Genomic DNA, 12697 nt, shown 5'->3' on the forward strand with positions numbered 1-12697 from the left:
TGCTGATCATCCCTCACATACCTCTCTTCTTCTTCTGCTTTCACCTCAAATTCTATATCGATTGGATCTCCACTCTAAGTCAAGAAAATGAGAGAGAATACCATCTCTAAACTAAAAGCTTTATTATTGTGACATCACATAAAAATACACACATTGTCTCCATTAGACTGTGTTTTATAAGCTCCGTCCCACCAACCTTGTAACAGTGAGGGATGGTGGGATCATCCTGTGTGGAGTTTCGGGAATACAGAGGATGGGGACAGCTCTCTGGTGGGTTCCTGATATTAGGTGTCTCCATCATATCCTTGTGTCCTTCTGAAAACTCCTCCATCACTCCATACTCCTCATCCTCCTCTTTATACTCTTCTTTAATAACAATATTATCATCCCCGAGGTTTCCCCTCTGAATATATATTAATCATTATTTTAACAAACATTCTGTATACTTATACATAGTATAAATCAGAACTACCAATAATTGTTAATATTCTACCTGATGATGGTGAGGGATGGTGTGACCTTCCTGTGTGGAATCCCAAGAATACAGAGGACGGGGACATCTCTCTGGTGGGTTTCTGTAGCTGGATGACTCCACCATGGTGTCCTGGTACAGATCTTTGTATTCCTTTAGAAACTCTGATTTCTCTGTCACCCCATCCCCATCATCCTCCTCTTTTAGCTCTTCTTTAAAATCAACTTTAGAATCTCTCAGGTCTCCACTCTAAAAATAAAATAAAAATGACATAAATGGTAACAATGCAGATAATGTACAGATCCTAATGATACTATCAGTGATTGTTCCTCATCTACCTGATGATGGTGAGGGATGGTGTGACCTTCCTGTGTGGAATCCCGGGAATACAGAGGACGGGGACATCTCTCTGGTGGGATCCCATTACTGGATCCATCTGTAGGAAACACACACACTGACTGAATACATTGTTTCTATGTGTTTATCAGATGATGGGGGATCTAGGTGGACCCTCCGTACTGCTCTCTCCTTTACAATAAAGTCTCCTCTTACCCGGTGATGTGAGGGGCGGCTGATTCTCCATCATGACGTCCTTGTAGAGATCCTTGTGTCCTTCTAAATACTCCCACTCCTCCATGGAGAAATAGACAGTGACATCCTGACACCTTATAGGAACCTGACACACACAATGATACAGTCACCATCCAGACACATCCCTTGTCTGTTACTGGATAATGTCCCAGAATTCCCAGCACCGCTCACCTCTCCTGTCAGCAGCTCCATCATCTTCTTGGTGACTTCTAGAATCTTCTGCATGTTGTGTCTTTCAGGTTTTAGGGAGTCACATGGAGGCACTGTGATGGTCATATGATCACCTGACTTCACAAGAGGAAATCTCTGTATTGAGGAACCAATAGGAATATCATGTTAGAATCCCAGAATCCTCCTCATCTCTCCAGTCAGGTCTAAGTTTTATTATTAAAGATAATAGTGATTTCATGTGACCTCCCAGAATCCTCCTCACCTCTCTGGTCAGGTCGGTGTTATATTAATAGAGATAAGAATTATGTCATGTGACCTCCCAGAATCCTCCTCACCTCTCCGGTCAGGTCTGTGTTTTATTATTAGAGATAAGAGTGATGTCATGTGACCTCCCAGAATCCTCCTCACCTCTCCGGTCAGGTCTTTGTTTTATTAATAGAGATAACAGTGATGTCATGTGACCTCCCAGAATCCTCCTCACCTCTCCAGTCAGGTCTGTGTTTTATTAATAGAGATAAGAGTGATGTCGTGTAACCTCCCAGAATCCTCCTCACCTCTCCGGTCAGCAGGTAGATGATCTCTAGGGTGAGGTTTAGTATCCATTCAGTCATGTGACTCCGGTCCTCCTCCATCCTCAATGTAATCATGCAGGTTTCTCTGTAGACAAAGAATTATATGGACTGTATTGGTTGTACAATATTAGGATGGGGATATAAGGGGTTAATAGGTAGGCTGCTCCCAACGGGAACTGGCACATGTGTAGGGAGCTGCTTCCCTCTATTGTCTGTATTTGTCAATTGCTGTTGATTGGCAGACAGATATTTCCTGTCCTCGCTAGCTGGATGAGCACCAAAATTAATCATCTATAAATTCAACCAAAGTTCAAATCCTGGAAATCAAGTCCAAATTCAGTACAACCCGAATCTGAATCTCATCCCTCGTTACAAGAGACTGCTAAGGTGAGAAGGTGACACATGTCCAACATGAAGAGAATTTTTCCGGCTCCGTAAGTGGGGAAATGTTCTGCCCTGAAGGGGTTAATCTAGGTTTCCACACTATATATGTGTGTATCATCATCTGCTGGAGATAAAAGACGTCACAGTGACTATGGAGGAAGAAGACGGACATGACGGGGGGGGGGGGGGGGGGTTACTGGGTGTAAATAGAAAATAAGATCTTAATACCTCCTCTGCTGGCACTTCCACCAATGTCTCCTCTCTACTTCCTCCCCACCCGGAACTTTCTTATTTATACCCACATTCACTTCCTGTCTCTACCTGACATCACTTCCTGTCTGTGTTCCATAGAGATTTCAGGTCTCAGAATATGTGACATCACCATCTTGTGGAGCTCAGAGGAACTGCTGCCTGAGAAAGATGTGCAGGACAGTCCTGAGATTTCGGCTCCCCTACCACCCAATTGTGTCCTCATCCCTCAGGTTCCAGGACTCTGTACAAAGTGTCAGTGAGGTGATGACGGTTGGAACACTCTCGGGGTTCCATCACCAGGCACTGCAATTATAGCAGACTGTTGAGAGCAGTGATCTCCTTTCTGACAGTGAAAGAATAACTCCGACATTAGCAGAGAGGCAGCAGTAGTGTGTGATCAGGTAAGTATCACCACTGACCACCAATGCTGGGCTCCGATTTTTACTGACACCAAAAACGGGGCTTATTTTATCTCACTGACCTCCACAACGTGTCTTATTTTATCCCACTGACACCAACAATGGGACTTATTTTATCTCACTGGCAGTAACTATGGGATTTATTTTATCTCACTGACATCAACTATGGGACCTATTATATCCCACTGACACTAATGATGCATCTTATTTCATCCCACTGACGCCAATAATGGGACTTATTTTATCCCATTGATAGGATAGTGATAGGACTTTGTTTATCTCACACCAACAATGATGTCATGGATATGGAAACCCACTCAAACTAGAAGCAGAGTGTATGCCCAGGACTTTATGTAGCTGGACAGGGAGTACTTACTGGGTTTCTTGCTTGGCAAAGTGAGAGCCCTGAAAAGGACTTAGAATCTAAGATACCGTCTGGTCTTCACCAGAACTCCTAGAGGTGGAGATGTTGCACTGCAGGCGGTGTCCAGGTTGTGGTCCTCCAACTCTGCAACCAAAAGCAGGTGAGATCTTATTGCAGCGCTGAGGTAGTGGGTACAAAGAGAAACAGGCTGGAGCTGACATGCAGGAACTAAGCAGAGGAGAAAAGAAACAAGATGGTTGTAGGAATGCAGAGAAAACCTACTAGTCTGGCTGCTAGTATGTGGACACATTGCTCCAACACTAAGCAATTCACATACTAGCTGTTTAAAACAGCGCCCCCTTTGGGATTAGCTGGAAAGGCCGTGACTACACCCTGGGGAAAGGACCTGGTGCTGGAGCCTGGAACAGGCAAGTGTGACAGATGGGTCTTTTTTGTCCCACCAAAACCAACGATGGGGATATTTATTTTTTATTTTTTATTAAGCTTCCTGTCTGACTTCCTCTGTTTGCATTTACTCATTATAAGTGAGATCACCAACTTGAGGAACTGCAGCCCTGAGAAATGTTTCATAGTGTAAAGACAGCCTTACTAGAGGTGCATACTAGAGATAAGGTTCAGGTTCACCACTTCCATAGGTTCAAGCTAAATCCTCTGGGTTCTAAATTTTGTCCCACCGAAACCAATGATGGGGTTAACTTTTCTTTGATTGAGCTTCCTGTCTGTAGAAACAATGGAGACTTCCTTTGTTTGCATCCACCCAATATACGTGAGATCACCAACTCGAGGAACTGCAGTCCTGAGAAATGTTTCATAGTGTAAAGACAGCCTTACTAGAGGTGCATACTAGAGATAAGGTTCAGGTTCACCACTGCCGTAGGTTCAAGCTAAATCCTCTGGGTTCTAAATTTTGTCCCACCGAAACCAATGATGGGGATAACTTTTCTTTGATTGAGCTTCCTGTCTGTAGAAACAATAGAGACTTCCTTTGTATGCATCCACCCAATATACGTGAGATCACCAACTCGAGGAACTGCAGTCCTGAGAAATGTTTCATAGTGTAAAGACAGCCTTACTAGAGGTGCATACTAAAGATATGGTTCAGATTCTCTACTACCATGGGTTCAAGCTAAATCCTCCGGGCTCGAAATATACGATCTTAGCAAATGTTAGCACAGATTCACGTGGGGAAAATCATTCTAAACCATCATGCACTGCATGACCTTTCAGGTATGTTCAGACTTAGAATGACCATTAAGAGGTGTCCATATGGGAGCCCAGGATCACCGCCAGCCACTTGTAAAAGTCACAGTCTTTTTTTGTATTTTTAAACAGTCCATTAAAACAAACCTCTTACTTCAGAAAAAAACAAACAAACACTAAATAGTCCACAGCTTTGGTTCAATGGCAAAACAAGGTAATGGCTCACCGCCAAGCTATCAGTCCCACACTGGGGTTTTGAATTATCCCATTGGCTTTAGGGGTCCCACAGAGAAGGTTCTCACAGCTCAGCAAACAAGGCTCAATCCCAAGCTAGTTTAACCTGCTATCTCAGGTGTGTCTAGCTCTCTCTCTATCATAGTCTCTTCCATATATGAACTTTGTGTCATCTGGGTTAACTCCTTCAGGCCCCATAGCTCTGTAGTCTGGGTTTGGAGGTCCTTCCCATTCAAAACACTTAGAAATTCCAGGTCCCTTAATCAGAATTTAGCAATCCAGATAATACAGAAAGTCAGACCTCTCCTCTCTAGCCGGGCTACCCCACAACCCCTCACCCTGCTTAGAAGAGAACCCTGGAGTACTCAATATTACCTTCGAACCATACCCCTAATAGGGACCACACCCAAAATAGTGGGGAAAAATATCTGCTGTCCAAGACCCATCCCGGGCGTCCTGTACAGGGGCTTTTGATTAAGGTACATCCTACTATAAAAGCAGGGATATGTCATTTACTGGCAAAGGTATTTATTTATTTCTAAAATGTCACTTTCGTTCTATACATCCTACTACAAAAGTGATAAAAAACAGCATGCGGTCCACCCAAAATCCATATCAGACCCTTATCCTTGATGATGTCTGGTATGGATTTTAGGTGGTCATCCCACACAAAGAAAAAAATGGCGTCCCCTCAAATTCCATATCAGACCTTTATCTGAGCATGCACCCTGGCAAGCAAGTGCACTTTGCTGTCAAGCCCAAGCCCAGTTATCCCACTTCGTTATCAAGACCAGGTATTGGCATTGGCATAGCATGTAACTCCCTGCCATATTTATACCATCCCTCAAAGTCCTGAGAACTAGCAAGGTATTTTTCCATGGGACACTATTAGGTTGCCAACACATTCTTGGTGATTTATGAGCAAGGTGAGTATTTTACACAAATTCAGGAGATGTCATTGACCAAACATGGACATGACCACGCATGGTTAGTGGGTCGCACAGTAGCTATTGGTTACAAATGTTCTCTTGTTTGAAAGTTTTGTTCCTTACCTGTGATCATTCTGATGAAAACCATGAACCATGCTCAGCTATGGAGAATGTTCAACCTAGGGGGCAGCCATTTTGGGTGAGCCAAAATGTATGCTGGATCGATTGTGGTTGGCCCAAGGAGAACACAGAGGAAGGGGATATAGACTGCTCTGCATCCAGGGACAACAAGATCCTGCTGGCAGAAACAGAGACTTGTGGGGACAGAAGTTTTTGCAACTGCATCAGGGACACAGACACAGCTGAGCAGCTGAGCCATGAGGTAGACCAGCTGTCACCCCCAGGTGTTGGTGAGAGGCTGCTGGCCAAACCCCATGACGCTCAATAAAAAGGAACCCTTTTGTTTGCTTAGGACACACTGCAAGTGCCTATACCCTGGATAGGAGGAACTATATCTCAGTGTTCCTTCTGGATTTGTGCCCCAATGTACTGGCCAGTAGGGAACACTGCTGAACTATTTTCTTAGTATTGCCATTTACACAGGCCCTCCCTGCTTATTACCAACTGTATACTCTATTTTGCACTGTTTTCCTTTTGTGTTTGAGGGGTTATTACTGTTTCCATATTTTTGGTTATTGTAGTATTTTATCTATTTGTAGTGCTACCCCTGTAGGGGTCCGATGCTGCATCTGTCACCCGCCACTTTTTAAGACCGAGCGATTACATGACCCCTGATTGCTCAGATCTCAGTCCTCAGTTAGTAGAGAGCTGGTGACTGTCAGTCAGTGCTCTGTGCTCTGCCCCTCCAGCCCTCATTGAAACGTCGGGCTGTGGCGGGGGTGGAGCACACCATCAGGGAATGTGTACACCTCTCAGATGAGTGAACAAACAGCCATCCAATGTGGCTGCTGGCCCCGGCCCGCCACCGTACAATCGTAGAAATAGAATAAAGGTTGGCCGCACACCACCAGGAGCTTGAATGAAGTGAAGTCCTTTATTTACATAAGCCAAACAGGAACAGGATACATAGGATACAGGTAGACGCATTTCACATGTGTCAAACGTGCTTCTTCTATTTCTAAGATTGTGTGGTGGAGCACACTGCCGAGAGGCTGAACCAGCTGCCGGTCAGGCATCTAGGGGAATCCTGACAATATGGTCGGAATCCTTGCAGAACCTGCACCGACTCCGTGAAATCAGCCAACAGTGGATTTTAGCTCACTCTCGGCTAAATACGGGTCACAGAAGTGCCGAAATAAGTGCACTCTTGTATCCCACAGGAGAAATAGGGTCAAAGGATCTTTGGCTCTACTTCTCCTTTTAGTAAAAGTGTATGTTGGGCAGTCTAAGTGCTCACAGCTGGGGACCATGAAGTGACTGTCTGAACAGTCTATGTCCTCACAGATGAAGACCATGAAGTAAGTCTCTATTGCATGTGGTTACCATGCACCAATGCACAGCTATTGGTACCCAGTACAATTGCAAAACGCTGCACAGTACAGGAGGGCACTCTTCTCTCAGCTTACAGTCCAGAACTCGGTTGAGGATGGGAATTGCCAGCACCTGACATCCTGCGAGAGCTGTCTCAGTCCAAGTAACCTCTGGCACTTCTATCCCAAAGCACACAGTCACAAGTATCCATTCTGGGTCATTACTCACAAGTCCCCAGGGCAGTTGCCACCTTCCAGTTTCCACCGGACACCCACCAATGAGTGAGACAATCTTCTCTAGACCAGATCTCTTTGGTAAAGTCCTTCAATCAGCTTCTAGGAAGTTCCATACAGGCCCTTACTGCTGGGGCCTCCAGGTCAGTTACACAGTCCATGGGCTGCCTAAGAGCAGCAGCCCCTCAGGCTTTGGGACCTTTCTGGAGACAGACCATCTCTTGAGAGCTCCAGGCTAATTATCAGCATGCCCTGCCACCATCTGAGCACACCTCCCCAGGGATTGACTAGGCCCTGATAAATATTCAGGTTATTTATTTCAATTCTCCCTCCTTAAGCTCCAGAAGCTTCTTCAAGAGGCAGGTAGAAGCAATCAAACTTCCAAGCTATGAAACCTGAACAGACCAGAACAAACAATCACGGCTCCCTTGACTACAGAAGGAGCCAAAAAACTAAATTTACCTAGCATCTTACGCAAGGAGGGTGCTACATCTTATCCCCTCTTCAAAGAGTGTAGTCTTACTTACAGAGTCATGGGCTCTGGGAACAGGGGACCCAAGAAAAAAATGGTCTTTCAGGAATAAGCTCTACAGACAGTAAACAGCTCCTATCCCCTTTGTTGACATTTAGCTGGGAGCTGTCAGTTCTTACATAGATTCCATGGGAATGAATAGACATGTTTCATAGCTGGTAAGGTTAAATAATACCACCAATCCATCCAGTTCAATCAGTGTGGGTGTGTGTATGTCTACCACTTCCCAAATCCCTGCATATTGTGTTTAATAAGATGCCCATCTGAATGTTTTTGAAATTAACAACACTTTGTGCTAAAACCACTGATTGTGGAAGGGAGTTCCACATCCTTACCATTCTAACAGTAAAGAACCCCTTATGCAGTTTAAGGTTACACTGCTTCTCCTGCAACTTCATTGAGTGGCAACGTGTCTTCTTGAATGACCTGAGACTGAATAGTTTCCTCCCAATGCTGGAATCACCATTAGGATATTTGTATATTGCTGTTACATCTCCCCTCAAGTGTCTCTTCTTCAGGGAGAACAAGTTTAATGTTTGTAATCGTTCCTCATATCGGAGGTCCTCCAAGCCCCTTATTAGTTTTTTATGCCCTTCTCTGGACCCTTCCCAGTTCCAGCACATCCTTCCTGAGGATTGGTGACCAGAACTAAAGGACATACTCAAGATGTGGGCGGACCAGAGTTTTTTAAATTGGTAGAATAGATCTATTTTTTATGCATGCTAATATTCTGCAGGCCTTGCATCTTGGCATTGCGTACTATTGCTGAGTCTGTCATCGACTAGAACCCCAAGATCTTTTTTCATCCTCCATTGCATTAAAATTTTTAGCCCCCAAGTGCATGACGTTACATTTCCCTATATTGAACCTCATTTGGCATGTGTTTGCCCACCCCTTTATTTTATTGAGGTCTTCATGTAAACATTCTATATCCTGCTGTGACGTTATTTCCCTGCTTAGCTTTGTGTCATCAGTAAACACTGACATTGACCTATTTATTCCAACATCTATATCATTTATGAACAAATTAAACAGAACTGGTCCCAGGACAGAGCGCTGGGGTACCCCGCTCTTAATTCAAGACCATTTAGAGTATATGCTATTTATTACCACCCTCTAGACACACCCTGTAACCAGTTTTCTACTCATGTACATATACTATCATCAATGCTAACAGACCTCAATTTGTGGACTAAGAGTTTATGAGGTACCGTGTAACATGCTTTGGTGAGGTTTAGATACACTACATCCACAGGCTTTTCTTTATCCAGATCACAGCTCACTTCCTCATTAAAAGATAACAGGTTGATCTGGCAAGAACGATCTTTCATAAATCCATACTGATACTTCTGTTATCAGCAAATTCTTGGATATGGCCCCTTATCACCCCTTCCAATAGTTTACAAACTATTGATGTTAGGCTGACTGACTTGTAGTTTCCAGATATGTATCTCGGTTGCCATTTTTTTCTTTTGACAAACTGCAGTACTGGACAATGTGATTGATGATGAATTTATATCATTGGGATCTTTTTTTTAAATAAATAACTTTATCAAACGTGTGTGTGTTTAGTTATACTTTTTTTGTTGTGAATGGGTAACCATGGCTACTATGTACTCTTACTAGGCCTAATTATTTTTCAGATTCTGATAAGTCTCCTGCCCACAGGGCCTCGCATCAACTGCTTGGAGTGAAGGTAAGAGGCCCTTGTCCTCAGCCACATGATGACAATGTGCTTTGTCAGAGGAGCCCCCTGGCAAAGAACCCTCCCCACATTGAGGGCATGTGGCCTATAATGGTTTGGGGCAACTGCAAATTTATGCTCCATCCCTTCCCTGGCCAGCTGGAATACATGTTAGGATAAGGGTCTGGTATGGATTTTTTGGGGACACGACAGTTTTTTTTTTTTTTTTTTTTTGCATGGGATGCCACTTAAAAGTCATACCAGACCCAAAGTGGATTTCACAATTTAAGCATTTAACATCAATTTGTTTCTACATTCTAATTTAAAAGAAAAAAATACATACCAGTCCCTTATTCTGAATAGGGATATGGATTTTAAGGGGGGACCAGACACACACAAAAGGCATCAGGTCCCTCCAAAATCTGTTGTAAACACTTCGTGGTTGATGTGGTTGAGTATTTTTTCTTGAAAGACTTGGTCACCCCCCCACCCCCCGAGAGTTCCTTGCCTCCCGTTCCAGGGCATTGATGGCCAGCTCTGTCTGCTAATTGGGAAAAAATCCTGTATGATAGGATCAGACTCTTCAGTCTCCCGATCCAATTGTCTCGATCCTGATCTGGACCTGCAAACGTGTGCAGAAGCTGTGGCAGTAATCCCACCAGAAACAAAGGTGTCATGGTGGCAGCTGTGATCGGCTATCTGTTGCCCTGTTGGGGGTTTTCACAGGGCTTTGTATTTGTACTATATCGGTCACCATTGTCTGACAAGGCCGTTGTTGTTCATAGATGCCAAGTGTTGTGTAGCGGTATCAGTCAAGGACCAGACACACAGTGATGTTTACTTGACCTTTACTGATTGTATGCTGGACAGAAAGGTACAAAGAGATTTAACCAGTGATGACTGGCAACTTGGCAAAAAAGAAAACATGCCTGCGCCCAGTGGATACTCAACATAAATAATGGCTTTCTGCCCAGCAACATACAACATAAAAAGGGGCGGGGTATTTAGTGTGACATCACTGACCATGTTTTTCAGCGATGTCATGGAGGACACCCACAATAGAACTTTCTCAGGTTTTAGTATTTTTTAAATTTGTAAATTTCTCCTCAAATCCACACCACACACTTATCAAGGATAAAGGATTGGAGTTGATTTTTGGGGGACCCCATGCTTTTTCTTGTCTTTTTTTTCGCACCATAACACTATTCCACTGCATGGATTGTTTGGCTGTTGACATCCTAGCAACTGGTGATGTCATTGGTTCACCTATTCACCTTAGAAATAACCTGATTTGAAAGATTCTGCTCCTATTGACTTTGATGTGGCTCGGATTAACATTCAGAACTTAGGAGCAGTTTGGCAAATCTCTTATAAACTAAACCCAGGTACGATCACTTATTTCTTCACCCCCCTGTGAGATCTCTGATGCATAACAAGGCTTAATTTCCGTGGAAAACATTTCCCGCATTCAGAACAGGAATACAGCTCCTCTCTCGTATGCAATTCCTGATGCATAACAAGGTGTGATTTCTGTGAAAAACATTTTCCACATTCTGAACAGGAAAATGGCTTCTCCCCTGTGTGAGCCTTCTGATGTTTGTAAAGAGAGGAAAACCACGAAAAACATTTCCCACACTCAGGACAGGAATACGGCTTCTCTCCAGTGTGCAATCTCTGATGAATAACAAGGTCTGATTTTTGTACAAAACATTTCCCGCACTCAGGGCAGGAGTACGGCCTCTCTCCTGTGTGAATCCTCTGATGTCTAACAAGTTTTGATTTCTGTGTAAAACATTTCCCGCACTCAGAACAAGGATTTTGCTTCTCTCCCATGTGCATTCTCTGATGTTTACCAAGGTCTAATTTCCGCGAAAAACATTTCCTGCATTCGGGGCAGGAATATGGCTTATCCCCTGGGTGAGATCCCTGATGTCTATAAAGGACTGATATTTGTGAAAAACATTTCCCGCAGTCAGGGCAGGAATATGGCTTATCCCCTGTGTGAGATCTCTGATGTCTAAGAAGGTCTGAACTCTGTAAAAAACATTTCCCGCACTCAGGGCAGGAATACGGCTTCTCCCCTGTGTGAGATCTCTGATGTCTCTTAAGTTGTGATTTCCGTGTAAAACATTTTCCACATTCTGGGCAGGAATACAGCTTCTCTCCTGTGTGAACTCTGCAATGTATGACAAGTTCTGATTCATTAAGAAAATATTTCCCGCACTCAGAACAGGAATAAAACATCTCACCTGTGTGAGATCTCTGATGGACAATAAGACTTAATTCAGAGCTTAAACTTTCCCCACAATCAGGACAGGAAAATTTCTCCTCCACCTGAATTCGGGCACCATCCCACACAGTACGAGGTTGCTCAGAATCAGAAGGATTTGATGGTCCATCCACACTGTGAGGTCCTCCATCCATAGCTGAGCTCATTGTCTTTTCTCCCGCACAATCTCTTGTGATGTCCACATCTTCTATTTTACAGCCTGGAGATAAAGTGAAATGATCCTTTGAGGGTTTCTTGATGACGTGTCCTGGAAAAATATAAAAACATGATCAATAGATACAAGAGGGTACGTTCAAGATTCTGTCTGGATTAGGTAGGTTTTACGGAGCAGATGTCATCTGTAGCTGTCCTAAACAGCTAGGAATATTCCCCTTCTCAGCCAAAGGGTCTTTTTTTCCTTCCAGCCTTGTCAGATGAGCAGGAACCAATGGGGATTTGGAAGTGCATGTTCTTCAGACAAACAAAAATCTAGGCACTGGGTCATGTGATCTCGGATAATGAAGAGGTTCCAAGTTCAGACTTGTAGAACCTTTAGTATAGAATAAGTGACCATAGGCCTAGGCTTCTGGTGCGATGCAGCACTAGAGGGAGCTTGAAGCAGTATTTACTTCTCTAAAGAAGTGTTTCAGTTTTGTTATTATTTAATTTTCATCCCAGCAAGCCTGTAAGTAAAGCTTTATGGTAACATTTAGCTATAAGTCTACTCCAAGAAGAAGGACCAACCTACGAAAGGTTATCATGCTTGCATTGTGCTAATCCTAATACAGCCATCTGAACATGATCTAATGAGCAGGACTAATATCAGTACATGAGGTTGGCTATTTTCAACCTATTATTGGCTGATATCACTCATCTCCC

At 43.6% G+C, this 12697-nt stretch overlaps 3 protein-coding genes across 3 annotated transcripts in view; 1 reads left to right on the plus strand and 2 right to left on the minus strand.

Annotated features, from left to right (window-relative positions):
- Window positions 1-12697, minus strand: part of LOC309550292 (uncharacterized protein) — a 979642-nt gene that overhangs the window by 845796 nt on the left and 121149 nt on the right.
- Window positions 1-12697, plus strand: part of LOC309550683 (uncharacterized protein) — a 3164715-nt gene that overhangs the window by 235948 nt on the left and 2916070 nt on the right. The window lies entirely within an intron of this gene.
- LOC309550024 (uncharacterized protein) lies at window positions 941-11985 on the minus strand (the record flags this gene model as incomplete). The annotated part of the gene is made up of 5 exons (XM_082250496.1): window positions 941-1148; window positions 1235-1369; window positions 1789-1891; window positions 3294-3453; window positions 11799-11985. The coding sequence occupies 5 exons, from the start codon at window positions 11983-11985 to the stop codon at window positions 957-959; spliced, it is 777 nt and encodes a 258-aa protein (XP_082106622.1). The 3' UTR covers window positions 941-956.

Source organism: Pelophylax lessonae (assembly GCF_965119305.1).
Source record: "Pelophylax lessonae genome assembly, chromosome: 3".
Classification (NCBI taxonomy): Eukaryota; Metazoa; Chordata; class Amphibia; order Anura; family Ranidae; genus Pelophylax; species Pelophylax lessonae.